This window comes from Quercus robur, chromosome 4, assembly GCF_932294415.1.
Source record: "Quercus robur chromosome 4, dhQueRobu3.1, whole genome shotgun sequence".
In the NCBI taxonomy this organism is placed as follows: Eukaryota; Viridiplantae; Streptophyta; class Magnoliopsida; order Fagales; family Fagaceae; genus Quercus; species Quercus robur.
Genome location: NC_065537.1, coordinates 77,212,953 through 77,238,399, shown reverse-complemented (window position 1 = coordinate 77,238,399; position 25,447 = coordinate 77,212,953). Strand labels below are relative to the sequence as shown.

Genomic DNA, 25,447 nt, shown 5'->3' with positions numbered 1-25,447 from the left:
CTTGACCATTCCATTTGTACTCCATTGTTCTCAATCACTTCACTATTATTTCCTTCATTTCTTTCATTTGCCAAAAAAAAAAAAAAAAAAAGGCTGAGGCTCTGGTTGGAGGAGCCTTTCTCTCTGCTTTTCTCCAGGTTTTGTTTGACAGGATGGCTTCGAATGAGGTATTAGAGTTCTTCAGCCGATGGAAGCTTGATAACAAACCACTGATGAAGTTGAAGAATTCATTATTATGGATCAATGCAGTACTCAATGATGCAGAGGAGAAGCAGATAAATAACCCAGTTGTCAAAGAGTGGGTTACCGAGCTAAAAGATGCTGCCTATCATGCTCAGGACTTGATGGATGAGATTGCAACTGATGCCTCGCGCTACAAGTTGGAAGCTGAACTGAAGAGTAAGGTACAACTCTTCAACTTTACTTCTCATATTTCTTCTTACAAGGAAATAGAATTTCAATTAGAAGAGATTTTAGGCAGACTAAAATCTCTTGCAAAGCAAAGAGACCTCCTTGGTCTCAAAGAAGGTAATGGTGGTGAGAAACCTTCACCAAAAAGGCTGACGACGTCTTTGGTTGAAGAATCTGCTGTATACGGTAGAGATGGAGATTCGGAGGCCATAACTGAATTGTTGCTAGCAGATAATGGCAGTGGTGATAACATAAGTGTTATTCCCATAGTGGGAATGGGTGGTGTAGGCAAGACCACCCTTGCTCAACTTGTATATAACAAGAAGTTGGTGACGGAGCGTTTTGATGTTAGAGCATGGGTATGTGTTTCACAAGAATTTGATGTGCTTAGGATCACAAGAACTATTCTTGAAGCAGTGACTTCGTCCACAGGTGATACCAACGACCTAGATCTACTCCAAGTTAGGTTGAACAAGAGTCTTGTGGGAAAGAAATTTCTGATCGTATTAGATGATATTTGGAATGAGAATTACTTGGATTGGGAGGTCTTACGAACCCCATTCAAATCTGGGGCGAATGGAAGTAAGGTAATCTTAACCACACGTAATGAAACTGCTGCGTCAATTGCACGCACAGTTCAAACTTATCATCTAAAGCCTTTAACGGAGGAAGATTGTTGGTTATTATTTGCAAAACATGCATTTGGCAAGAGAGAATCTACGGCGTATCCGCACTTGGAAATAATTGGAAAGGATATAGTGAAAAGGTGCAATGGCTTGCCTTTAGCAGCGAAAACTCTGGGTGGTCTCTTACGGCTGAAGTTGGATCCTAAGGAATGGGTTAAGATATTGGAGAGCAATATATGGAACTTCTCAGACTGTGAAAGCAATATTCTTCGAGCTCTTAGGTTGAGTTACCATTATTTACCTTCCCATCTCAAACCATGCTTTGCCTATTGTTCAATATTTCCAAAAAATTATAAATTTAAAAAGGAGGAATTAGTGCTTTTATGGATGGCAGAAAACTTTTTACTGCATCCTAAAAGAGAGAACTTGGAAGAAGTAGGTTTTGAGTACTTCAATGATCTAGTATCTAGGTCATTTTTTAAGCGGACAAGCGGTAGGGGTCAATGCTATGTTATGCATGATCTTTTGAATGATTTAGCTCTCTTTGTCTCTGGAGAATTTTGTTTTAGAATGGAAGTTGACAATTCATATGGCTTGTCAGGAAAGACTCGTTATTTTTCATATTCTAGAACGAAGTTTGATGCCTATGAGAAATTTGAAGCCTTTCATGGAGCCAAGGGTTTGCGAAGCTTTCTACCCTCAAATGTGTCACAGCAATATGGATGCTTAAGTACTAAAGTTATACTCCACTTATTACCCGAACTAAGAAACTTAAGGGTACTATCACTATCTCACTATAGGAATTTGACAGTATTGCCAGACTCAATTTCCAATTTGAAACAGTTAAGATATTTGGACATTTCTCACACTGCAATCAAAGTATTACCTGATTCAGTGTGTACTTTGTACAATCTGCAAACATTACTGTTGACAAATTGTCATTCGCTCGCTGAGTTGCCTGCCAACATGGGATGGCTAATTAACTTGCGTCATCTTGATATTATTGGAACAAACTTGAAAGAAATGCCATTGCTAATGGGTAGATTGAAAAGTCTTCGAACATTAACTTCTTTTATTTTGGGAAAAAATGGTGGTTCTGACATCAAAGAGTTGAGGGAGTTTCAGCAACTTAAGGGAAGCCTTTCTGTTTTGAAGCTGGAAAATGTTGTTGATGCTAGAGATGCTTTAGAGGCCAATTTGAGGGATAAGTTGCAACTTAATGAATTGGTGTTAAAGTGGGGTGGGGATACTAATGACTCCATAAAAGATCGAGTTATACTAGACCATTTGCAACCTCATGCAAACCTGAGAAAGCTTACCATTGAAAATTATGGTGGCACAATATTTTCAGACTGGATAGGACATGCATCCTGCAATATCGTATCGGTCCAAATTCGTAATTGTAAGTATTGCCTCTTCTTGCCTCCATTTGGTCAACTGCCCTCTCTGGAGAACCTCTCTATTGAGGGATTAGATGGAGTGGTGACCATTGGTACAGAGTTTTATGGGACTGTTGGTTCTAAAAGCAAGCCGTTTGCATCGCTACGAAATTTGCACTTCAAGAACATGTTGCAATTGCAGGAATGGCTTCCTTTCAGAGATGATGATGAAGGTGTAGTAGCTTTCTCTCGTCTTCAACATCTTTATATACGAAATTGTTGTAACCTGACTAAGGGTCTTCCTGACAGCCTTTCTTCTTTAAAGACACTTGTGATTGAAGAGTGTCAGCAACTTGTCGCTTCAGTTTCATGTGTACCAGCCATGCGTGAATTGAAGTTACGGTATTGCAATAAGGTGATGTTGAATGAGTTACCACCTAAAGTGCTAGAGTTCACAATTAGTGGATATGATGCCTTGGTGTCTTTACCTATCGGTAACAACCACTGTCTTAGAAAGTTAGAAGTCTCTGATTGTCCATCTTTCAGGTTGCTTCCTATTATTGGCAAAGCCGATGCACTAAAATCACTTAGTGTCAAGAACTGTGGGAAATTAGTGTTTCCGATGCACCAATGCTATCCATCCCTTGAGAGTTTGTGCATGAGAAGCAGTTTCGATTTTCTTGTGTCCTTCCCATTGGAATTATTTCCAAAGCTGAATCATCTTGATATCCACGGATGTCAGAATCTTCATTCTTTTTCTTTTTCAAATCAAGGACCGCTTCAGCATCTCTTATCTCTCAGAAGCTTACAAATCAGTAACTGTTCCAACTTTGTATCCTTGCCTGAAGAGGGAGTACCTGCCCCCAACCTGACCTGTTTCCGTGTTTATAACTGTTATAATTTGAAGTCCCTGCCAAGCCAGATGCACACCCTGCTCCCATCTCTTCAGGTTTTGAGTATACGTTTTTGTCATCTGCCATGAGGAAGAAATGGGGTCGGGAGTGCTCCCCAATTTCAATATCATCTGCCAGGTAACCGAATGGTGTGATATATTAAATAAATAAAAAATAGTGGTAGTAGTAGTAATTGTTAATAATCTTAATTCAGGATTTCAAGAATGCCGTTACGGAGATAAAGTTGCTCAAATCCAACTCTATTGCTGAGCTCAAAATCCGAGAAGCCCTCCATTTCACTTCTCATTCTCTGTACCAAGGTCAAATAGGATTTCATTCTTTTACTTCTTTGTTTTGTTATATTGCCTCAATAAACAATTTAAATAAAAAATAAATCTAAATTATCAACTTCAACTTATGTCTTTTAGTGATCATTGCATAACTGGTAGCAGCAATGCTAGAGCTTTGTCTGTTCATAGAGGTCAATGAGTGATTATTGTATACTGGAAATGCTTGAGCTTTGCCCTGTCTCATTTTATGCCTACATTTCTTGTCAACCCTTCGCAGGAAACCGACTCATATCTTCTGTACAAGTTTGAAGCCCCAATGATGATTCTTGTTGCAGTGATATCGAAAGCTCTGTATACAAGAAGTCCAAGTTTAATGTAGGGCCTAATGAACAAAGTTCATTCATTTTTCTTTTCAGGATAAAGCCAACTGGCAATAATTGTGTTTATTGAATGTCTGCAGCTTTTGACTTAACATCAGACAGGATCTGGCTATGTGAAGTGCAGTTGGAATATTGCGGAAAGAACTGTTGAATGGATGGCCCTCAGGCTGCACAAAGGATGTACTTGAGGAGCTTGTGCCTCATACAAACTTGAATAAGCTACAGATCCATAATTATGGTGGCACAAGATTTCGAGGTTGGTTAGGAGATGATTCATTCTGCAATATTTTATCTGTAAGCTTTCAAAATTGTGAAAATTTATGTATCTTGCTACCCCTTGGGAAATTACCTTCCCTGAAACACCTTTCCATTGAAGGTTTTGATGAACTAGTGACTGTTGGTCCTGAGTTTTATGGGAACAATTCTCTTGCGGCTCAGCGGTTTCTATCTCTTGAGATATTAAAGTGTAGTTGGATGTCTGCATGGGAGGAATGGTGCTCCATCAGAGTTAAAGATGAATTTATTGCTTTCCCTCGTCTGCAAGAGCTTCACTTAGATGTTCTTTTGAAGTACCAAGATCAGCACAGAGCTTTGTTAGGTCTGCTTAAGTTATCAAATTTCTTAAAGCAGAGTTTCATGCAATTCTGCAGGTATGTTCTCATTGCTTATTGTTTGGTATATTTGATTGAGTATATTCCACAAACTTACTGATGATTTATTGGTTCTCATTGTGGACCATGCAGGCTTCTAGTTCTCACAAAATTGAGGCTTTTACAACATTCCACCAGATGATTATCGCATAATTACTTTTTTTGGTGACTACTTCGAGCATTGTAAGCATTGGAACAATGGAGAAAATCTCTAGTATTATTCGGGCACTAGTCAAGTTTGGTAAAAACCAATCAAAACCAGAAAATGGGGTCAAAAATGGGTTTTTGACCGTTCCCGTTTTTAAAACCATGCATCTAATTAGTTTTTTTTTTTTTTTTTTTTCAAAACACCAATTGGGTAAAGACATTATAGATTTGGGGTTAATCAAAGAATTATAAACCTTTAAGTTAGGACTTAAGCCACTTTTGGGGTTTTTGATGTTCTTAATCTTTTTATGTCAATTGAAGTATCCGTTTGGATACTAATGAAAGTCTTGGCATCTGCGTTTTGGCTTCTTTTTCTTTTTTTTTGAGAAGAGCGTTAACTAAGTTCTAGTGGGTCTCGTGCACTGTTTACGGATCTACAAACCTCTTTTTTCAACAAAACTTTCATTAAAAATGGGTCTCACGACACTATTCACACTTTCAAAAATTATTTTGCTACAGTGTTTTTAGTTTTCAGTAAAATAAGCGGTATCCAAACGGACCCGAAGGTGTAATTATCAAATTAAGCTACCTAATTAGTAATTATATGTCTTCAGCATCTAGTTGGGTGAGGTGATAATAATGCTTATGATTTTACAAAGGAAAGCTATTGGTAGAATTTAGAAGTCTACACTACTTTCCATGTACCCATACTTTTTTACTACTTAATGAAGATATATTGTTTTAAAGGCGAAAATGCAAACTACATCTCAAAAGTTTGGGGTTAATTGGATTTTACCCTTGAAGTTTAAGGGTGTTTAGATTTTATACATTTCAGTTTCAAAATTTGGATTTTACCATTCAAATCCAAACACTCATACCTTTTTACTGCTTAAGGAAGATATATTTTTCCAAACATTCATTTAAACAATTACTTTGTTCCCTACGTCACCTTTATTTACTTGTCTTTTTGGTGGAGTATGTATTACTGAAGGCTTGACTTCTCTTTCAAGAAAGTTTGTTTTTTTGTTCATCTACAAATTTTTTTTTTAAAATAATCATTAATGCCTTTTTTTTTTTATAGATAGTTACAGTATACTGTTAACCTCACAACTAGAACTCTTCCCCCCCTACAATTCCAAGCACTTTGTGCACAGAGAAGTGTCAATTGAACTACTAGGCCCCTGACAGATAATTGATAATGCTACTTGTTACTAATCAAGTGATATTTTTATTTTCACCATACACTTATTTTGTTGTCTCTATATAACATCAAAAGCTTTTCTCATGCACACTACTTTCCATGTACCCATACTTTTTTACTACTTAATGAAGATATATTGTTTTAAAGGTGAAAATGCAAACTACATCTCAAAAGTTTGGGGTTAATTGGATTTTACCCTTGAAGTTTAAGGGTGTTTAGATTTTATACATTTCAGTTTCAAAATTTGGATTTTACCATTCAAATCCAAACACTCATACTTTTTTACTGCTTAAGGAAGATATATTTTTCCAAACATTCATTTAAACAATTACTTTGTTCCCTACATCACCTTTATTTACTTGTCTTTTTGGTGGAGTATGTATTACTGAAGGCTTGACTTCTCTTTCAAGAAAGTTTGTTTTTTTGTTCATCTACAAATTTTTTTTTTTAAATAATCATTAACGCCTTTTTTTTTTTATAGATAGTTACAGTATACTGTTAACCTCACAACTAGAACTCTTCCCCCCCTACAATTCCAAGCACTTTGTGCACAGAGAAGTGTCAATTGAACTACTAGGCCCCTGACAAATAATTGATAATGCTACTTGTTACTAATCAAGTGATATTTTTATTTTCACCATACACTTATTTTGTTGTCTCTATATAACATCAAAAGCTTTTCTCATGCATTTGAGATTCAATATGCACATTATATGTCCTAGAGTAAGTTAATGAATAAAATTAAGGACTACTGCCTTCTTCATCAATAGATAAAAATAAGGACGATAAATTCCATGGTTCATCATATAAGTGAAAAACATAAGTATGGCATTATATCATGAAAAAAAAAGAAAAGAAAGAAGAACTTATAAATTATAGCAATTAAATATCAAAATGGAAAAAACTGTATTATTATTCAATAAACCAATTAATCAAAGACCGATAAATAAAGACAAGTCTTTTAAACACATTCACTAGCTTCAATTATTTAAATCAACATATGCAATACATGTCATATGTAAATTAAATGTACCAAACTGGAGGAGCAAAGGAAGAGAGGGATTTTCCTTTGTAATGCTGCTTAATTGTTCCATCCTCCATGCTAAATACACCCATATCGTACCCTCCACCATTTAAGCAATTAAGATAGCAGTCAACATTGTCATCTGTAAAATAGATACAATTAGATTTGCATCCATTGAAGCTTGATGCAGACAAAGACATTGATGTGTCACCCACAAACAATGCTTGATCACCCAAGTTGTCAACATTCACCCAATCATATTCATTTTTGCTTTTCACTTCAGAAGAAGATTCTAATTTTAAAATTTTGAACCCAGTTGTCTCATATGGAATTTCATAGATGATTTCTTGTCCTACTTCTCGTACTTGTTCTTGATCTTGTTCTTGTTCTTCTTCAGATTCATCTTCATGAATGTTCACATCGTCAATATCATCTTCAAAGTCATCATTAATGAATTCATGGGCCTCAAGAGGACCTTCTCGTATGCGTGAAACCAACAAAAGATCTTCCAATGATTCAACAAGATACTTATGGATATAATCCTCAGGTTCCTTGCAGAATGTAATACATTCAGTGAACACAATATCACCATCAATGTGACAAACAAAAACGTTACCATGATTGTTTACCGCATAAAACTTTCCCTTGTAGAGTGTAATGTCATAAAGACATCGAGAATCACATTTTATATCAATCCAAGCTTTATATCCCGGTCTAGTGAAGGCCAATGTTTTAAAATTAGTATAGATAATCATGATTATGCAATCACGATCATATTCATGAGTTGCAGAGTTCCATGGATTCCTTGATAAAACACACTTGTAAAGAAAGATATCACCATAATCTAAAGGGAAGAGTTCAAAATTGCGATATCGTTCCCAAACATATGGATGAGGGGGAAGACTTAACTGGTGTTTAGACAATGGATGAAAGAGATCCATCTGGAAATCGATGCCTACACTGAGCAACCATCCAAAAGATGTTCCAATGCATTTTCTTCCAGCAAGTTCGGGCAACTTGAAGTTGTAAACTTTATTGTCAAATACATTAAAAAATACACGTGTATGATTTTTTTGTTCCTTTTCTTCTGCAAGTAGAAGCCAAGGGCACCTAGGAGATAGTGGAGGCTTTTCCATTGAATAGACACGCTGCCATGCCTTGCAGACGGCACCAAAGTTGACAAAATCATCATAGACAGATATACAACATGCTATTTCATAGAGAATAAGATCCGGAAGATTAGCCCATTCAGACGACATGATGTTTATAGTGTGGGACTGAAAAACAATAATGAAAAAAAAAAATTAGAATTTGTCAATTTAAATTTTTAGTAGGCCATCACAATATTATAAAGAATATTATTATTAGAGGCAACATGTAATATACTAAATAATAAATCATGTTTGTATTTTTTTTTTTTTTTCCTTTTTCTAGAATGCAGTAATTTCATATAACAAAAAGATCTGATAAAAACAGATTCAACTACTCTGACAGACTCTACAACATGCAGAATCCAGAGAACAACCAAAAAAACCAAATAGCAATCCTATTACATATTGGATTATGTTTGCAAGATCAATAAAACACATAAACATTGATGATTGATACGATCGAATGAGAAAAAGAAATTTGAAGAATATTGTATAAGTACCCACCAACCAAAAATCAACAACACACAAAAAGAAAAGCAATTTGCTGATGGAAAAAACAAAAACTCACTTTGTTTGGTTTGGAGGCAGACCCTTTTGCCGATGGATGAAGAGACCGAGCGAGGTTTGGAGGCAGAGGAGAGGCGCTTGCGAAAAGAGAGAGGAATTTTTATCCGGTCATCTAGTTAAGGTTTATTTCAAAACACTATTGATGGTACATATCTCTCAAAAACAGAGTCTAGACCCATATCATATACTGCCATTATATACCGTCTTCTACTAGGAGAAGGATTAAAGAGTAAATTGAAATTTTTTTTTTTTTTTTTTTGAAACCGGTCCAACCATATTATTAATCATTCAAGTGAATAGAATCTGTGTACAATGCTTCAAGAGCTGGAGGTGGAGACTCCTCCATCCAATAGACATCCTCCTCTATCAAACTAGCATGCTTAGCTAAGGAGTGGGCCACACGATTTGCACTACGATTGACCCAAAGAAAGGACAGACACCGACACCCTGTTGCTAATACATGAATGTCTGCATAAATATTTCCTAGCCTAGAGTGGATGGCACTTGAAGAAGCCAAAGATCTCATCACAGTAACATTATCACCTTCAATCTCAAGCTCCGCAAATCCCGCATCAACTACAAACTCCAGAGCTCTTCGACATGCAAGTACCTCAGCCTCTTCGCTATCCCCAACAGCAGGTCCTTTGGCAGACATAGCAGCCAATATCTCCCCCAAATTATTCCGTATAACACCGCGGCATCGAAGTTCACTTTGTAGAGCGAACCCACTGGAGGTCGCCATGCCTCAACTGAACCAACCGTTCCCGAGAAACCGAGCTGTACCTGTGCCATCCTAAACTCCTCCAGATAGTCTCTAGCACGTTGGTTCAGTCTGCCCGGGTCCTGGATGACTCCTCCATGCATCAAGGTGTTACGTTGGTTCCAAATCAACCAACTTTGGACCCAAAACAATTCCAACTCCTCCTTGGACAATCTACCTTGCATTTCTTCCACCAAATGTAGCATATCCACGTGACCAATCCTTCCCTTTTGCAAACCTCTTGTGCAACCAGCCCAAACATCTTGGGCTAGTCCACATTCCCACAAAGCATGGTACTCTGTTTCAGTGGCCGATAAACAGACCCCACATCTTGCATCCTCAATAATCCTTCTTCGAGCCAAATTCTCACGTGTAGGCAGAATCTCCTGACAGGCACGCCAACCAAACACTTTAATTTTGTTTGGGATCTTGAGCTTCCACAACCTTGCCCAGACCGGACCACCAATCACCTCCCCTGAACTCTCCCCCTTCTCTGCTTCTTGTTTTGAAAGCAACCTCGCAGTGTGATATCCAGATTTCACTGAATACTCACCACTCTTTGTGTAGAGCCAGAAGATAGTATCAGGGACTTGTCTACGGCTTAAGGGGATTTGAAGGATAGCTGCTGCATCAGACCTCTGAAATTTAGACATTACCATCTCTCGGTCCCAGGAATTTGTTCTCCAATCAATGAGGTCCGAAACCCGCCACTCCCATTCCTCTTCCACTGGTGGGTGCAGTACTCGGTTTGTGACTTGATTCGGAATCCACTTATCATAAGTAACCCGAATGGCCGTACCGTCTCCCACTCTCCAACAACAACCCTGCTTCAAAATAGACTGTGCTGCCATTAAGCTCTTCCACACATAAGAGCTGTTAGGAACATCCGAGGCCTCAAGAAAACTGGACTGTGGAAAGTAACGTGCTTTGAAACACCTGTATAGCAATGTGTCCTTTGTTTGAATCAACCTCCACCCTTGCTTGGCAAGCATCGCCAAATTGAAATCCTTCAAGTCGCGAAAACCCATACCACCATCTTTTTTGGGCAGACATAATGCCTCCCAATTTTTCCAGTGAACCTTTCTTTTGTCTCCGGTTTGACCCCACCAAAACCTTGCACACAAGGCATTAAGTTCATGACAAAGCTTAGCCGGGAGCAAAAATACCCCCATAGTATATGTTGGGATTGACTGAGCCACAACTTTAATTAAAACTTCTTTGCCCGCTCGTGATAGCATTCTCCCTTTCCATCCTTGCAGCTTTTTCCAAACTCTATCCTTCAGGAAGGAAAAAACTTGGTATTTTGATCGACCAATAAGCGTAGGCAGCCCAAGATAGGTTTCATATTTATCCACCTCCTTCACCCCCAGCATGTGTTTTAAGATTTCTCTCTGCCCATTCGACGTGTTGTTGCTAAAATACATGGAAGACTTTTCAAAATTAATACATTGGCCGGAAGAGTCTGCATATAACTGCAAAGTATCTGTGATATTTTGCACTTCCTCCTGAGATGCCTAACAAAAAAGCAATGAGTCATCTGCAAATAATAAATGAGAAATGCGAGGTGCTCTTCTACAAACCGCAACCCCAGTCAGCCTCCCCTCAATTTCTGCTTTAGTCAGCAAAGCTGTGAATCCCTCAGCACAAAGCAAAAATAAATAAGGTGATAATGGGTCGCCCTGGTGAAGTCCTCTTGAAGGCATAATATTCCCATAAGCTTTACCATTAATACAAACTGAGAATGAGGGAGTAGAAACACAGCACATCACCCTCTCAATCCAGGTCATAGGAAATCCCAATCTGATCATTATTCCTTCCAAAAACCCCCCATTCAACCCTATCATAAGCCTTACTTACGTCCAGCTTCAAAGCTAGAGACCCCTTCTTGCCTGATTTTCTGCAGTGCATAGCATGCAAGGTTTTGTATGCCACTAATACATTATCAGTGATAAGTCTGCCTGGAACAAAAGCACTTTGGGTAGGGGCAATCAACTGAGGGAGAATCTGTTTCAATCTGTTAGCCATCACTTTAGAAATAATTTTATAAATTACATTACAAAGGCTAATAGGTCTAAAGTCAGATATTTTCTCAGGAGACTTCACTTTAGGAATAAGAACAATATGAGTATAATTAACTTCAGGAAGCATGTTACCAGAATTTAGAAAATCAAGTACAGCAACAGTCACATCATCTCCAACAATGTGCCAATATTTTTGGTAAAAAAGGGCGTTCATACCATCAGGTCCAGGCGCCTTTGTTGGTCCCATTTGGAACAATGCATCTTTGATTTCCTCCTTGCTATAGTCACAGGCCAATATATCCTGCATTGCTGAAGTCACCTTATGTTGAATTGCACTAAGACATTCCTCCATTCTTTGACATGTACCCGTCTGAAAAATACTCTTAAAATACTCTACTGCCACACCAGCCACTTCTTCAGGTTCTTCCACCCAGTTATTGTGTTGATCTCTCACCCCATGAATGAAGTTTCTCTTCCGCCTTTGAGAAGCTTTTGAATGGAAAAACTTAGTGTTCTTGTCCCCATGCTTCAACCATGATACTCTAGACCGTTGGGCCCAGTACACTTCCTGTTTGAGAAGCAACTCATCCAATGTCTTGCTTGCTGCCAAAAACTCATCCTTGTTTGCCATTGTCGATTCAGCCATGCTTAAATCTTCCACCCTTTTTTGGAGTTTCTTGATTTCCTTCTCACCTGGATTATTATCAGATGCCCCCCATGCCTGGAGTATTGATCCACACCTGCTAATTTTCTCCTGCATGCAGCGTAAACCTGGCTCCATAGTGCCTACTGAACTCCACGCCTCATTAATTACCTCCTCACAATCAGTCTTCAATAACCAGGCTTCTTCAAACCTAAAACTCCTTGTACTCCTACCTCGGTGTCGTAAATTTGTTTTGGCTTGCAGCAACAAAGGTCGATGATCTGATGCATGTGAAAATAAATGAATCACTGAGCCCGCTTGAAACTTATCCTTCCAACTTGAGTTGACCACCACCCTATCCAATCTCTCCTTCGTGTTTTCCAGCCCTGGCCTTTTATTATTCCATGTAAAGGGATAGCCAACAAAACCCAAGTCTACCAATCCACAAACATCCAGTGTGTTACGAAAGTCATCCATTTGTTTATAAGGAGGAGGATACTTACTTTGTTTCTCTGAGGAGTGTAGTATAGCGTTGAAGTCGCCCACACAACACCATGGTCCATCCACAAATGAGCGTAAATGATTAAGCAAAGCCCATGATTTTGGTTTTTGGCTTGCTTCTGGCCATCCATAAAAACACGTCAACATCCATGCAAAGCCGTCATCTTCCACCACCCTAGCTAAGATATGATTATCCATAAAGTTTATCACTTCCATATTCACCTCCGTATTCCAAATAAGAGCTAGACCACCACCACCATTAGGCTTTTTAACAATAAATTTATTTTGGAAAGGAAGTTCTCTACAGTGTTTCTCATAACCTTCTCTGTCTAAGCGTGTCTCCATTAAGAAACATGCATTGGGAGCTTGATCCTTCACTAGCTTGTGAAGGCTACGAACTGTCCAAGAGTTCCCAAGCCCTTGGCAGTTCCAGCTTAAAAGTCTCATTTTGCTCGACAAGAGTGCTCTTGCACCCCCGCCGCTTCAAATGTTTGAAAATCTGCAGAACGTCGACCACCTTTACCCAACTGACCTTCAGACTCATTATCAACTTCTATTTCAGCTTCCTGGATACCTCTTTTCCCCATCGTATGTGGCCTATTTTCTGTTTTTACTAAGCTCGGCCCACACTCCATCCTTGCAAGTCTTGTCCAAGTGGGCTTCGGCTTAACACCTTGAGGCCCATCAAGTTCCTTCCCCTCCACGCGGCCCACAGTAAATTCAGACCCATTGACCTCCACGTGTTGTGGCTTATTAATAGGGGATTTACTCTCCTTATTTAAATTTGATTCCTCAGGCTTGGTAACCGCTGGAAACGGCTCCAAACTTTCCTTAGACGTTCCATCCGTTACGGAAGCAGCATCCGTCAAGCCCGGAACAATCCCTGCATTTCCGTCCTTTCCATTTACGTGCAAAGTACCAGCTGTAACGGTAGAACCTTTTGACACCTCCTCCGCCGACTGCCTCACCGGACTGCTACTATTATCGGTTTGAGCCTCAGTCGGTTTTACATTATTCGAATGGTGATTCTTGGCCGGACCCATCCTTGGCGGAGATCTAGAACGGCCACCAGCAGCTTTTAGCCACTCCCCGTACTGGTATACCACCTCTCCTCCATTCTTACACCTTGCAAAATGTTCTGCACAGTGTTTTAAATCATGTCCCAAAAGTCCACAGAAGTGGCAGAATAAGGGGAGTCGCTCATACTTAAACGTAACCCATGATCTCTTTCCGTCCGAACCGCCGATAAAACCACCGCGCCGTAGAGGTTTGGACGTTGGGACAGCAACCTTGACCCTCATGAAGAAGCTTTGTGCATCCAGTTTTTGTCTCTTCTCTACCTCCTCCACCTTTCCCAAGCGACCACCTATCTCTTCTGCCACCTTGGGAGACAACATATCGAATGGTGCTCCCCAAATCTGAACCCAAAGAGCCACCGAGTCAAACGTGACGTTCGCCGCTGTCATGCCGGGTTTCCACCTTCTCAACAAGAGCACTTGATTGTCAAAAGACCAAGGTCCTCCTTTTAGCACACGGTCCATGTCAAACTCTCTATTGAACTTGAATTGAAAAAGATTGGACCCTACTTCTACTATCTGAACTGAACCCTCCAGACCCCAGGCTCGCCTCAACGTTGTCTGAGCAGCCCGTTTGTTGAAAGGCTTGCATGTGAGAAACTTGCCGATCAAACTCAGATGATAGCTTTCAATTTCTTCCTTCCTGCCTTCATCCGAGATCAATATTACTTCTTCTTCCTCCAATGTTAACTTCATCTTCTCCAGACCTTTTATTACGTCTTCAGCCATGAAAAGGAGACACAGATCAAAACAAAAATGGAAAAGTCAAACCCTTAGGGAGCCCAAGGGAGGGAGTAGGCTCGCAGCTAGTCGAGAGAAAAGGCTCCTACGTGAGGAGAGTTTTTGTCGACATTGGTTAAATCGTAAATTGAAATATTAACAATGCTCTGCGTAACTTTTTTTTTTTAAATTACGGTAAAAGAGAATAATTGATTGATTTTTTTTTTTCAAATTTTTCTATATTTTTTATGGTTTCAAAACTTTTTTTTTAAATAGTTTATTAACGGATGCAAATAATGACATTCATTAAAATGACCCAATAGTAGAAAGTACACCAGGTGATCTTTCATGCATATAAAAAGTAAAATAAATATATTTGGAAAAAAACTACATTCACAACAAATCAAAGTCTAGCCCAAACTTTTATCAAAAAAAAAAAAACTGCCATTATACCTTCTTCTAGTAGGATATTCCTTTTCTTTTTCTTTTTTTTGTTAGATTTGTTCACAGATTACTTCTTTTTCACTTGTGAATCACTTCTTGTTAGATTTTGTAGGATCTATTGGGAACACCATGTCACAAGGAAAAAATAATTTTCCTAGGATTTATCAAACTAAAGCACTAAAAGCCCAATATTGACATTGGGTCGGGGTCTCTTAATGGAGCCTGCACTGCTTGGGTCTACTCCAACTTCACCAAGGGGGACGGCCCACCCTCAATCCTTAATGCAATTTTTTTTTTTTCTTTCAAATTAAATATTATCTTCATCCAAATTATTTGTCAACATTTGCTTTGAAGTATTTATTAATTTTAATTCCAAAAATAGGATTTTAGTTCAACCAATAATTTTTCAATTTTTCTAAAAACTATACCGTGTACAGTGTAGATGTGTGATGAGTCACACATCGAGTATTTATTGAGTAGATCTGGACTTTATTAATAACTACAAGGAGCCTCATTATTGGAAAAAACAAACTAAACTACATCATCCAAATCCCGTGAAAGATCTTCCGTCCACACATCAGATAAAACTGCTCTTCTAGTAAGGGCATGAGCTAACTTGTTACCCTTCCTATTAACATGCAAAAATCTACAATTGACGGTAGAAGACAAAAATCTAATGTAGATTTAAATTAAAAGCTCGTGACAATTTGCCACTTAGAATTTATTATGAAAATGTTGTAAATATTTCACTTCTAAAATAAATAAATAAAAACATTTGTTGACTCACCCACATCCATTACTGCAGAGCCTACTATTTATTTATTTTTAAGTTTCAATAAAAATTAAAGCACCAATAAGTAAAGAGTAATGTTAGAAACACATAAAAATATCTAATTTTGTGTTATAACTCGCTATATGGTAAGTTGTGAATGGTGAAAGTGTATTTTCACATAGCCCACCATTATACATTCACCAATTATAACTTGCTATGTGATGAGTTGTGACATAAAATTGTGCGATTTAATGCTTCCATAACATTACACAGTGAACCCAAATCACTTCCTTTCATTTACTCACCAATTCCATCAGATATATATCCTCTCATTCTTCTCTCATTCTTCTCTCTTTCCTTTCATTTACTTACAACTGAGACAGAAAAATAGAAAGAAAAAAATGGCGGGAAGCAGCAGTGAGGAAGAAATGGAATCGGTACTGCTCCCCAATTTGGATCTCATCTACCAGGTAACCCGTATCGTGTAATCTATTATATAATCCGAGAATCGGTAATTGTTAGTAAATTGTTAATAATCTTCAATTCAGGATTTCAAGAATGCGATTGCGGAGATAGAGTTGCTCAAATCCAACAGTAACGCCGAGCTCAAAATCCGAGAAGCCCTCCAATTCACCACTCATTCTCTCCGCCAAGGTCACATAAATAGGATTTCCATTCTTTTTACTGCTTTCTGTTTGTTATATTGCCTCAATAAACAAACAATTTAAATCAAAAACTCTTCTCAAGTCAATTTGAAAGCACTATGCTATATATATATAAATTGCAGAGAATGAGCGGCTGACCAAACTGCAATCAGAATCTCTCCATAATCTTGCTGACCAGGTCCGTCTTTTTGTTAAAAAAAAGTTACGACGAGTTGTAGTTGCAAAACAGAGTTTTGGGATTTTTAAAACACTCTTTTTAAATTCCCAAAACGCCTAACCCAACGGACCCCTTAATTCATAAAAAATATCTTTTTCCCTTTTCGCCTACATTAATTATTATGACCAGGTCCGTCTTTTTGTAAAAAAAAAAAGAAGCTACGAGGAGTTGTGGTTGCAAACCAGAGTTTTGGGATTTTTAAAACACTCTTTTTAAATTCCCAAAATGCCTAACCCAGCGGACCCCTTAATTCATAATAAATATCTTTTTCCTTTTTCGCCTACATTAATTATTATGACCAGGTCCGTCTTTTTGTAAAAAAAAAAAGAAGCTACGAGGAGTTGTGGTTGCAAAACAGAGTTTTGGAGTTTTTAAACACTCTTTTTAAACTCCCAAAAATGGCTAATTGAATGGACCCTTTAATTCATAATAAATATATTTTTCCTTTTTCGCCTACGTTAATTATTATTTGAAATACAGCTTGAACGGCGCACAAAATGCCAGAGCTTGAAAGAAGAACTTAAGAGAGTGAGTGATGAACGTCTCCATCAAGAATATGTAAGCTCTGATTGTAATTTCTATCGGGTGTGTACTCGAAAATCTGTCTGATTAGATAATCAGTCATTACAGTTGCATCCTTGTAAATATATGTGTGAGCAGGAACACAGGAAGTCTATGGATTTGCTTAAGCAAGATTACACGACAAAGGTTGGCGACTTAGAGGCTCAAATCCAGTGAGTTGAATATTTTTGCTCAAATGTGTTTTGTTTCTTCTTCAGTCGACTGATGATGTTGTCATACGCAAAGTAGGGGCCTTCTGCTTGAAAAGGCAAGAAATGAAGCAACCATTAATCTCCTTCGTCAGGATTTAACAGTGCATAAAACTCATGTTCAGACTCTTGCAAAGAGGTTGGACCGTGTTCATTTCGATGTGGAATCTAAATGTGAGGTTATGTGAATTTTAGGAGTTCCATTTCCAGATTTTGTTGAATTGTAAGGCATTTATGAATAATGTCACTGATTTTTGTTGTTGACAGATGATCTTGAGATTCAGGATCTGAAGGACTGTCTTATGATTGAACAGGAAGAGAAAAATGAGTTGAGTAGGAAAATTCAAGAACTGGAGAAGGAATGTGAGTGTGTGATTGCTTTCATTCTCTACGTTCAAATAGTTTCACCCGTCTTTGAACTGTGCTTCTTGTGCATTCCAATTTTTTTCCTGCTTTAGATTGGCTAAATAGTTGATTAATATGCTCACCCCAAAAATATGTTTGAAACAGTCTAAGACCGGATGTAACCAGAAACTACAGCTGATATTGTACTTAATACATGAAATCCTAACCTGCTCGTTCCATATTATTCTAGAAATCTCATGTCCTCTCTGGTTAAATGCTTTATATTTTCTTATTACATGTTAGGTTTTGCCTAAGCTTAAATCTGATTTAAGGATTGAGGAGTCCTAAGCAAATGCATAAAACAGATATGCTCTACCACATAGTGCAGTAAATAATGCTATAATAACACTTTTATCTACTAATGCATATAATCTCGGTAACAATGCAGTGCTGATTAGCAGAACAAAGTTGGTTGCACAGCAAAGAGATACGGTTTCAAGTCGGCTTGTTGAAACACTTAAACTGAAGATTATGAAACTACGGAAGGAGAACGAGATCCTCAGAAGGCAGCTTCCTTGCTCAGAAGATGGCTTGAGAGATGGTATCTGAATTTGTATTACACTGTCAGGAAGCTTTGACAAGTAAGTTGATGTGGAAATTTTACAATCTAGACTAGTATATGACTGTAAGGTAAAATCTATATTTCCAATCAGATGATGTAGACCTTATACTGTTTCTTCAAAATCATGAGCTAATAAAATGAAGAACCTCATTCTTGTAAAATTGCAGTTGTTTTCATATCAAATGTATATATTCCTTTCCAAAATCTTCTTGAAAAGAAATCACAGTACATGTTTAGCTTTTCTTTTGCGTGGAACAAGCACTTTCCGTAAAATTTTATCATCGTCACAAACTTTCTATAGGTGGAAGGCGTGGCAAGAGGGAAAACCTGTTTGTGAGTACTGTGCAGAGAGGAAATTAAGGAATGAGAGCGACAAATTATTTGGAATAGAGAGGAAAGGAATGAGCGCGACAAGTTATTTGGTATACTCGGTGTACTGCATCTTTCTTGCATAAATGTAGGTTCATATATAGGATCTATAGGTGGGATCCCACTTTTACACCGGGTGTAATGAATAATTTTATAGGACAAGATATTACCCACTACTCCCTTGTTTGGCAGCCAAAATTAAGAGAGGGATGGTTCCATTCTATGGTGCTACATATGTTTGGTCCAAAAATAGGTGGAGTGGTCCATTTCATTTTCTTATGACAGGAAATTATACAATTCACATACTTTATGGGTAACTATTCAATTTCGAATGAAATACCTAAAGTTTAGTCCTTTGAATCACTGTTCCAAAAGTGTGTTTAGTCTTTATGTCCCCTTGTTAGAAGCTTCCCTGTTGCAGAAACAAATGATCCATTACATTACATTAAAGTCAACAAAATCCTTTCGTAGCTTTGATTTACTTAGATTGTGCTTTCATTTTGTTCGGGTTTGAAGTCATTTTCGTTCACAATTTTGAAGCCTTTCATGGAGCCAAGGGTTTGCAAAGGTCTCTACCGTCAAATGTGTCATTGTGGTCTGGATGATTAAGTACTAAAGTTGTACTCCACTTATTACCAGAACTGAGAAGCTTAAGGGTACAAACTATATCTCACTACTGGAATTGACAGTTTTGCCAATAAAAGTTGGCAATTTAAAATAGTTAAGATAGTTGAACATTTCTCACACTGCAATCAAAGTATTACCTGATTCAGTATGTACTTTATACAATTTGCAAACATTACTGTTGGCAAGTTGTCATTCTCTCACTGAGTTGCTTGCCAACATGGGTTGGCTAATTAACTTACATCATTTTGATATTATTAGAACAAACTTGATAGAAGTGCCATTGCTAATGGGTAGATTGAAAAGTCTCCGAACATTAACTTCTTTTATTTTGGAAAAAAGGGTGGTTCTGACATCAAAGAGTTGAGGGAGTTTCGGCAACTTAAGGGGAACCTTTCTGTTTTGAAGTTGGAAAATGTAGTTGATGCTAGAGATGCTTTAGAGGCCAATTTGAGGGATAAGTTGCAACTTAATGAATTGGTATTAAAGTGGGGTGGGGATACAAATGACTCCAAAAAAGATAGAGATGTACTAGACCAATTGCAACCTCATGCAAACCTGAGAAAGCTTACCATTGAAAATTATGGTGGCACAATATTTTCAGACTGGTTAGGACATGCATCCTGCAATATCGTATCGGTCCAAATTCATAATTGTAAGAATTGCCTCTCCTTGCCACCATTTGGTAAACTTCCCTCTCTGAAGTTCCTCTCTATTGTGGGATAGATGGAGTAATGACTATTGGTACAGAGTTTTATGGGACTGTTGATTCTAAAAGCAAGCCTTTTGCATTGCTACAAACTTTTCGCTTCAAGAACATGTTGCTATTGCAGGGATGGCTTCCTTTCAGAGATGACAATGAAGGTGTAGTAGCTGTCTCTCGTCTCCAACAGCTTTATATACAAAATTGTTGTAACCTGACCAAGGGTCTTCCTGACAACCTTTTTTCTTTAAAGACACTTGTGATTGAAAAGTGTCAGCTGCTTGTCACTTCACTTCCACATTTACCAGCCATAAATGAATTGAAGTTAGAGTATTGCAATAAGGTGTTGTTGAATGAATTACCACCTCAAGTGCTAAAGTTCACAATTAGTGGATATGATGCCTTGGTGTCCTTACCTATGGGCAACAACCACTGTCTTGAAGAGTTCGATGTCTCTGATTGTCCATCTCTCAGGTTGCTTCCTAGTATTGGCAAAGCTGATACAATAAAATCACTTGGTATCAAGAACTATGGAAAATTACTGTTTCCGATGCACCAATGTTATGCATCCCTTGAGAGGTTTTGCATAAGATGTTTCAATTCTCTCGTGTCCTTTCCATTAGAATTATTTCCAAAGCTTAATCATCTTGATATCCACGGATGCCAAAATCTTCATTCCTTTTCATTTTCAAATTGAGGACCACTTCAGCATCTATTATCTCTCAGAAGCTTAAAAATCACAAAATGTTCCAATTTTGTGTCCTTGTCCAAAGAGGAACTGCATGCCCCCAACCTGACCCGGTTCTGTGTATATAACTGTAATTATTTGAAGGTGCTGCCTGACCAGATGCACACACTGTTCCCATCTCTTCAGACTTTGAGTATACGGTGTTGTCCAGAACTTGAGTCATTTCCAGAAGGAGGTTTGCCATCCAGTTTAAACTCACTTGATATCCGCTCTTGTAACAAACTCATTGTCGGCAGCATGGGGTGGGGTTTGAAGGGACTACACTCTCTTAGGACTTCTATATCAGTGATGAATAGGAAACTTGGGAGGCCTTTCCAGAGAGAGGGTTCCTTCAGTCCTCTCTTACATCCCTTGAAATTTGGGGTCTGAAACATTTGAAATCTCTTGATGGCAGTAAGCTTCAACATCTTACTGCACATAGAAAATTGACTATTGGCTACTGCCCAACTCTCCAGTCCATGCTAGAAGAGGGTCTGCCAACTTTTCTCTCTTCTCTAACAATGAAGAACTGTCCCATGCGGAAAGAGTGGTGTTTGAGGGAGAAAGGAGAAGATTGGCCCAAGATAGAGCATATACCACTCATCAAAATTGACAAAGAAGTGATCTCATGAGGTTATAGTCCACATTCCCTGAAATATCTTTCCATTGAAGGTTTTGATGACTAGTGGCTATTGGTCCTGAGTTTTATGGGAACAATTCTCTTGTGGCTCAGCGGTTTCTATCTCTTGAAATATTAAAGTGTAGTTGGATGTCTGCATAGGAGGAATGGTGCTCTCTCAGAGTTGAAGATGAATTTATAGCTTTCCCTCGTCAGCAAGAGCTTCACTTAGATGTTCTTTTGGAGTACCAAGATCAGCACAGAGCTTTGTTAGGTCTGCTAAAGATATCAAATTTCTTAAAGCAGAGTTTCATGCAATTCTGCAGGTATGTTCTCTTTGCTTATTGTTTGGTATACTTGACTGAGTATATTCCACAAACTTACTGATGATTTCTTGGTTCTTATTGTGGACCATGCAGGCTTCTAGTTCTTACAAAATTGAGGCTTTTACAACATTCCACCTGATGATTATCCCATAATTACTTTTTTTGGTGACTACTATGAGCATTGTAAGCATTGGAACAATGGAGAAAATCTCTATTATTATTGGTGGAATAGGACCTCTCATCTTGCTCAGTTTAGTTTACTGTATGTTTTGTTTTCTGTGCAATGAAGCAGCAAAATGAACAGTATCTGTGGTTCATCTTGCACTATTGGATTTTTTAAGTTGTATGTTGTAGCTCACCATCCATTTTGTTTGAATAACGCCAGAGGTTTGTAGTGCTAATTTTATTGGTAATGGTTCCAGTTTGTGTGGCTTTAACTTGCATTTGTTTTGTTGCATTATCTCTACCTCTAATGTGTAATTGCTAAGCACTTCATTTTTCATGTGGTAGACTTCAATGGGTTGGATTTGTGACATTGAAGGCAGAGATTGGCTGTGACCAAAATGGTGGCAGCTGGGTACATTCTTTCCTGTTATATTGAGCTAGCATGTCGTGTCTCTAAAACTGTACTATTGTGAGCTATGGAAGTAGTTTTCTAACATAATTTGATATTGGAAATAGAGATGGAATAAAAAAATTTCTTAAATATGAAAATCTCTATATTCAGTGTGTATTAATTTGCCTCTATCTAGGACATGTGTATTTATTTATGTTGGAATAATTTTATAAAGATTACAATATTTTTATTAAATATGGATTAATTGAAGTGATTTAATAGAAATCTTTTTTCTTTCTTTTATGATTACCTTTGTTACTAAGCTGCTAAACCGATATGCTTCTTTCTTACAATAGTGAAAGAATCAAAGTAATAAACATTAGACTTTATTTCTAACGTATTGTTTGTGACAATAGTATTCTTAGTTTTAATTTTATCTCAAGTCGACAACAAGATGTCAAAGGGAAAAATACTCTTTGCAGCCTACACGTCCTCGCCACCATAAAATTTCCATCTTAAATGATTTGTAAATTACATAAAAAAAAAATTATATCTTTTTGTGAAACTACAATTTCAACTAATATTTTTTTTATTAGGTGTGAATGTTGAGAAATTCACCATTGGATTATATATTTTTCCTTACACTCTTCATTTCTGCAAAATTCTAGAAGATTAAAGATTAATAGTTGTGTTATCAGTCAAATGTTTAAATTTTAAGTTTTTTTAGTCTAAATTTACGCATAAAAAATAATTTTATGGATCAAATATTAAATAATGTATAATTAGCATGAAATTTGATATGCATTTTAAAAATAGAACATGCAATTTTAAGGTCAGATTTTCAAAATTATAGTCATATTAATTTTTATAGCGAGAGTTGTAGCCATTAATTGTAACCAAGTTTTTTTTTTTTTTAATTTTAGGGGGAATAATTGGAAGGAAGTTTGTAACCAAATTTTGTCATTTTTATTAAAGTCTAGAATGCACTAGACTTCTATATGGCCTTGGTGAAGTTGTTGTGGGCTTTCGTGGTTGGCAATTGATTTCTTTATTAGATTTGGTAAAATTTAGTTACAGTTTTACAAGTGTGATATATTAAAATTTTCAATTAAATTCAAACATATAATTAGACTGAAATTAATTATTTTGAAATTTATGTTTATTGGTCAATATGACAATATATTGCAATTTATTAGTTTTTATATTGTTGAATTTTGTTCAAATCTTTTATATATATTGTTTGATGCATTTTGAGTATGAGGGATAAATTTTGGGCCAATGGTTTTAAAATATACGGACCCCACATCATTTTTACACAATCCACTTTAGAAAGAGACCTGAAATTTTCCCATGATCCTGTTGGGCCAATATGGTTTCATCTTGGAGGCCTATCCCTATCTCATATATTCAAAGCACTTTTATCACTTTGGTGAAAGCATATAGGCTAGGCCTTTGAATCTTTTTTCATTGCTTAATGAAATTCTTTATTGATTGAAACAAAAGGAATTATCTTCTTCAAACTTTTTTTTTAAAAAATATTAGTATTAAAAAAGTTCTGAAGGTGGTGAGTGGAAAGACACATGGATGTGAAGTTTTGACCATCATGGTCCAGGTGTTCTTAAATAATGCAAAGCTCATAATGACAGTGATATGGATTAGAGTTTATTGTTCACTATGAAGCACTTACAAGTTGAGAAAGCACAAAATGGTACCAAGTCTTTGGCCTTTATGTTGAATCAAGGTCATTTAAATAATGCAAAGCTCATAATATTATTAGAATATGTGAGCTAGTCATCATTATGAAACATCTTCTACGAAGGTGCAAGATAGGGAACCCACAAAAACGCCATTTACGCCAAAAATTACAATTACACTAGTCATCATTCTGAAACATCTCCTAAGAAGGTGCAAGATAGGGAGCCCACAAAAACACCATTTACGCCAAAAATTACAATTATACACATATATGGATTCAAATTATTCTCTCTTTTATTTTTTATTTATTTTAATTTCTTTGGATATACACATGAGTTTATTCTTCCTTTTTTTTTTCTTTTTTTTTTATCTACCGAGTTCTTGATGATTTATTTATATTAGACTCTTTGTCTTTTATACCTCATTAACTCACCTAGAATAAAAAAAAAAAATAAATAAAAAAAAAAAAAAAAAAAAAAAAAAAACTTAAATAGGATACGTGGCGCAAAATTAGACAACAGTTGGAATCCAATTTAGAACCTAATTGGATTTTCTCTCAGCTTTTTATATATATATATATATATATATATATATATATATATATTGGTGTCAAATGTGGTGACCACACCATCAATATTTATCCATATGTTCATTGTATTTATTTACAATAATGAGAAGTCCAATAAAAAACTTTCTAAAAGGTGAAATGTCTCACAAATTATGGGGGGAAAAAAAACCATGTATTTCAAGTTCATGCTTTGTCGGTAAGATTTATAAGTTGCCTCTTGTGTGGGATAATGTAATTCATGAACTATGGGTTCGACTAAGTTAGCATTAGAATTCTCCCTCTAGTCCATTTACTTTTTTTTTTCACTATTCTTTTGAGTGTTTAGACTTAGAGGAGTAGAGAATATTCTACAAATCAAACAACCTAAAGATAAAAACTAGCATGCAGGGAAGCCACCATGAGTTTGATGTATTTATTACTAGTTTTGGCAATTCAATAAGCTCCAGTTGACCCTTCGGCAATGATGTCTTCCATAGAATCAAGGTAGGAAAAATTAGATTAAATTAAATTAACGCCGCTTCAAATTTAGGGACATGTTCTCCAAATAGTAGTGATAGTTTTTCATTTTTATTACAATTTTTAATTTTGTCATTTTTATTATAGTTTTTAATGCTCTAGACTTTTGTATGGCCTTGGTTAAGTTGTTGTGGGCTCCCATGGTTGGCAATTGATTTCTTTATTAGATTTGGTAAAATTTAGTTACAGTTTTACCAGTGTGATGTATTAAAATTTTCAATCAGATTCAAACATATAATTAGACTGAAATTAATTATTTTGAAATTTATGTTTTTTGGTCAATTTGACAATATATTGCAATTTATTACACTTTGGTGCGGTTTGGATCCAACTTATCAAGTCCATGTTTTGCTTCTTCCGTATTTTCCCTTTTTTTTTTAGCCTGCATTTGTTGACTTTTCCACGGTGAATAGTGCACCCATGCACTGTTCACGGACCCACAAATTCCATGTTTCAGCAACTTTTTTAT

The 25,447-nt window shown here is 36.9% G+C and overlaps 3 protein-coding genes and 1 long non-coding RNA gene across 6 annotated transcripts in view; 3 read left to right on the top strand and 1 right to left on the bottom strand.

The window, feature by feature from the left end:
- Positions 1 to 308: 308 nt before the first annotated feature.
- On the top strand, positions 309 to 3,398 carry LOC126722647 (putative disease resistance protein At3g14460). Its single transcript, XM_050425792.1, has one exon. The coding sequence runs from the start codon at positions 345 to 347 to the stop codon at positions 3,396 to 3,398; it is 3,054 nt and encodes a 1,017-aa protein (XP_050281749.1). The 5' UTR covers positions 309 to 344.
- Positions 3,399 to 3,710: 312 nt separating this feature from the next.
- LOC126723791 (uncharacterized) lies at positions 3,711 to 5,120 on the top strand. The gene is made up of 3 exons (XR_007654475.1): positions 3,711 to 3,974; positions 4,060 to 4,629; positions 4,723 to 5,120. It is a non-coding gene; the product is annotated as an uncharacterized LOC126723791 (long non-coding RNA).
- Positions 5,121 to 6,843: 1,723 nt separating this feature from the next.
- On the bottom strand, positions 6,844 to 8,957 carry LOC126723784 (F-box protein SKIP23-like). Its single transcript, XM_050427579.1, has 2 exons — positions 8,721 to 8,957; positions 6,844 to 8,278 (listed from the first exon to the last, which is right to left on the bottom strand). Exon 2 carries the CDS (start codon positions 8,258 to 8,260, stop codon positions 7,001 to 7,003), a length of 1,260 nt encoding a protein of 419 aa, XP_050283536.1. The 5' UTR covers positions 8,261 to 8,278; positions 8,721 to 8,957; the 3' UTR covers positions 6,844 to 7,000.
- A 6,793-nt stretch (positions 8,958 to 15,750) lies between these two features.
- LOC126723785 (protein At-4/1-like) overlaps positions 15,751 to 25,447 on the top strand; it is a 96,930-nt gene continuing 87,233 nt past the window's right edge. The window contains exons 1-9 of one of the 3 annotated variants that reach the window (XM_050427581.1): positions 15,751 to 16,126; positions 16,205 to 16,310; positions 16,444 to 16,499; positions 17,019 to 17,096; positions 17,199 to 17,272; positions 17,346 to 17,482; positions 17,576 to 17,671; positions 18,102 to 21,643; positions 21,737 to 22,086. In XM_050427581.1, coding sequence (XP_050283538.1) covers positions 16,058 to 16,126; positions 16,205 to 16,310; positions 16,444 to 16,499; positions 17,019 to 17,096; positions 17,199 to 17,272; positions 17,346 to 17,482; positions 17,576 to 17,671; positions 18,102 to 18,262 — 777 coding nt within the window. In that variant the 5' untranslated portion in view covers positions 15,751 to 16,057 and the 3' untranslated portion in view covers positions 18,263 to 21,643; positions 21,737 to 22,086. Of the gene's footprint in view, positions 16,127 to 16,204; positions 16,311 to 16,443; positions 16,500 to 17,018; positions 17,097 to 17,198; positions 17,273 to 17,345; positions 17,483 to 17,575; positions 17,672 to 18,101; positions 21,644 to 21,736; positions 22,087 to 25,447 lie in introns of those variants that run through there. The other 2 variants (XM_050427580.1, XM_050427582.1) reach the window with 2 other exon arrangements.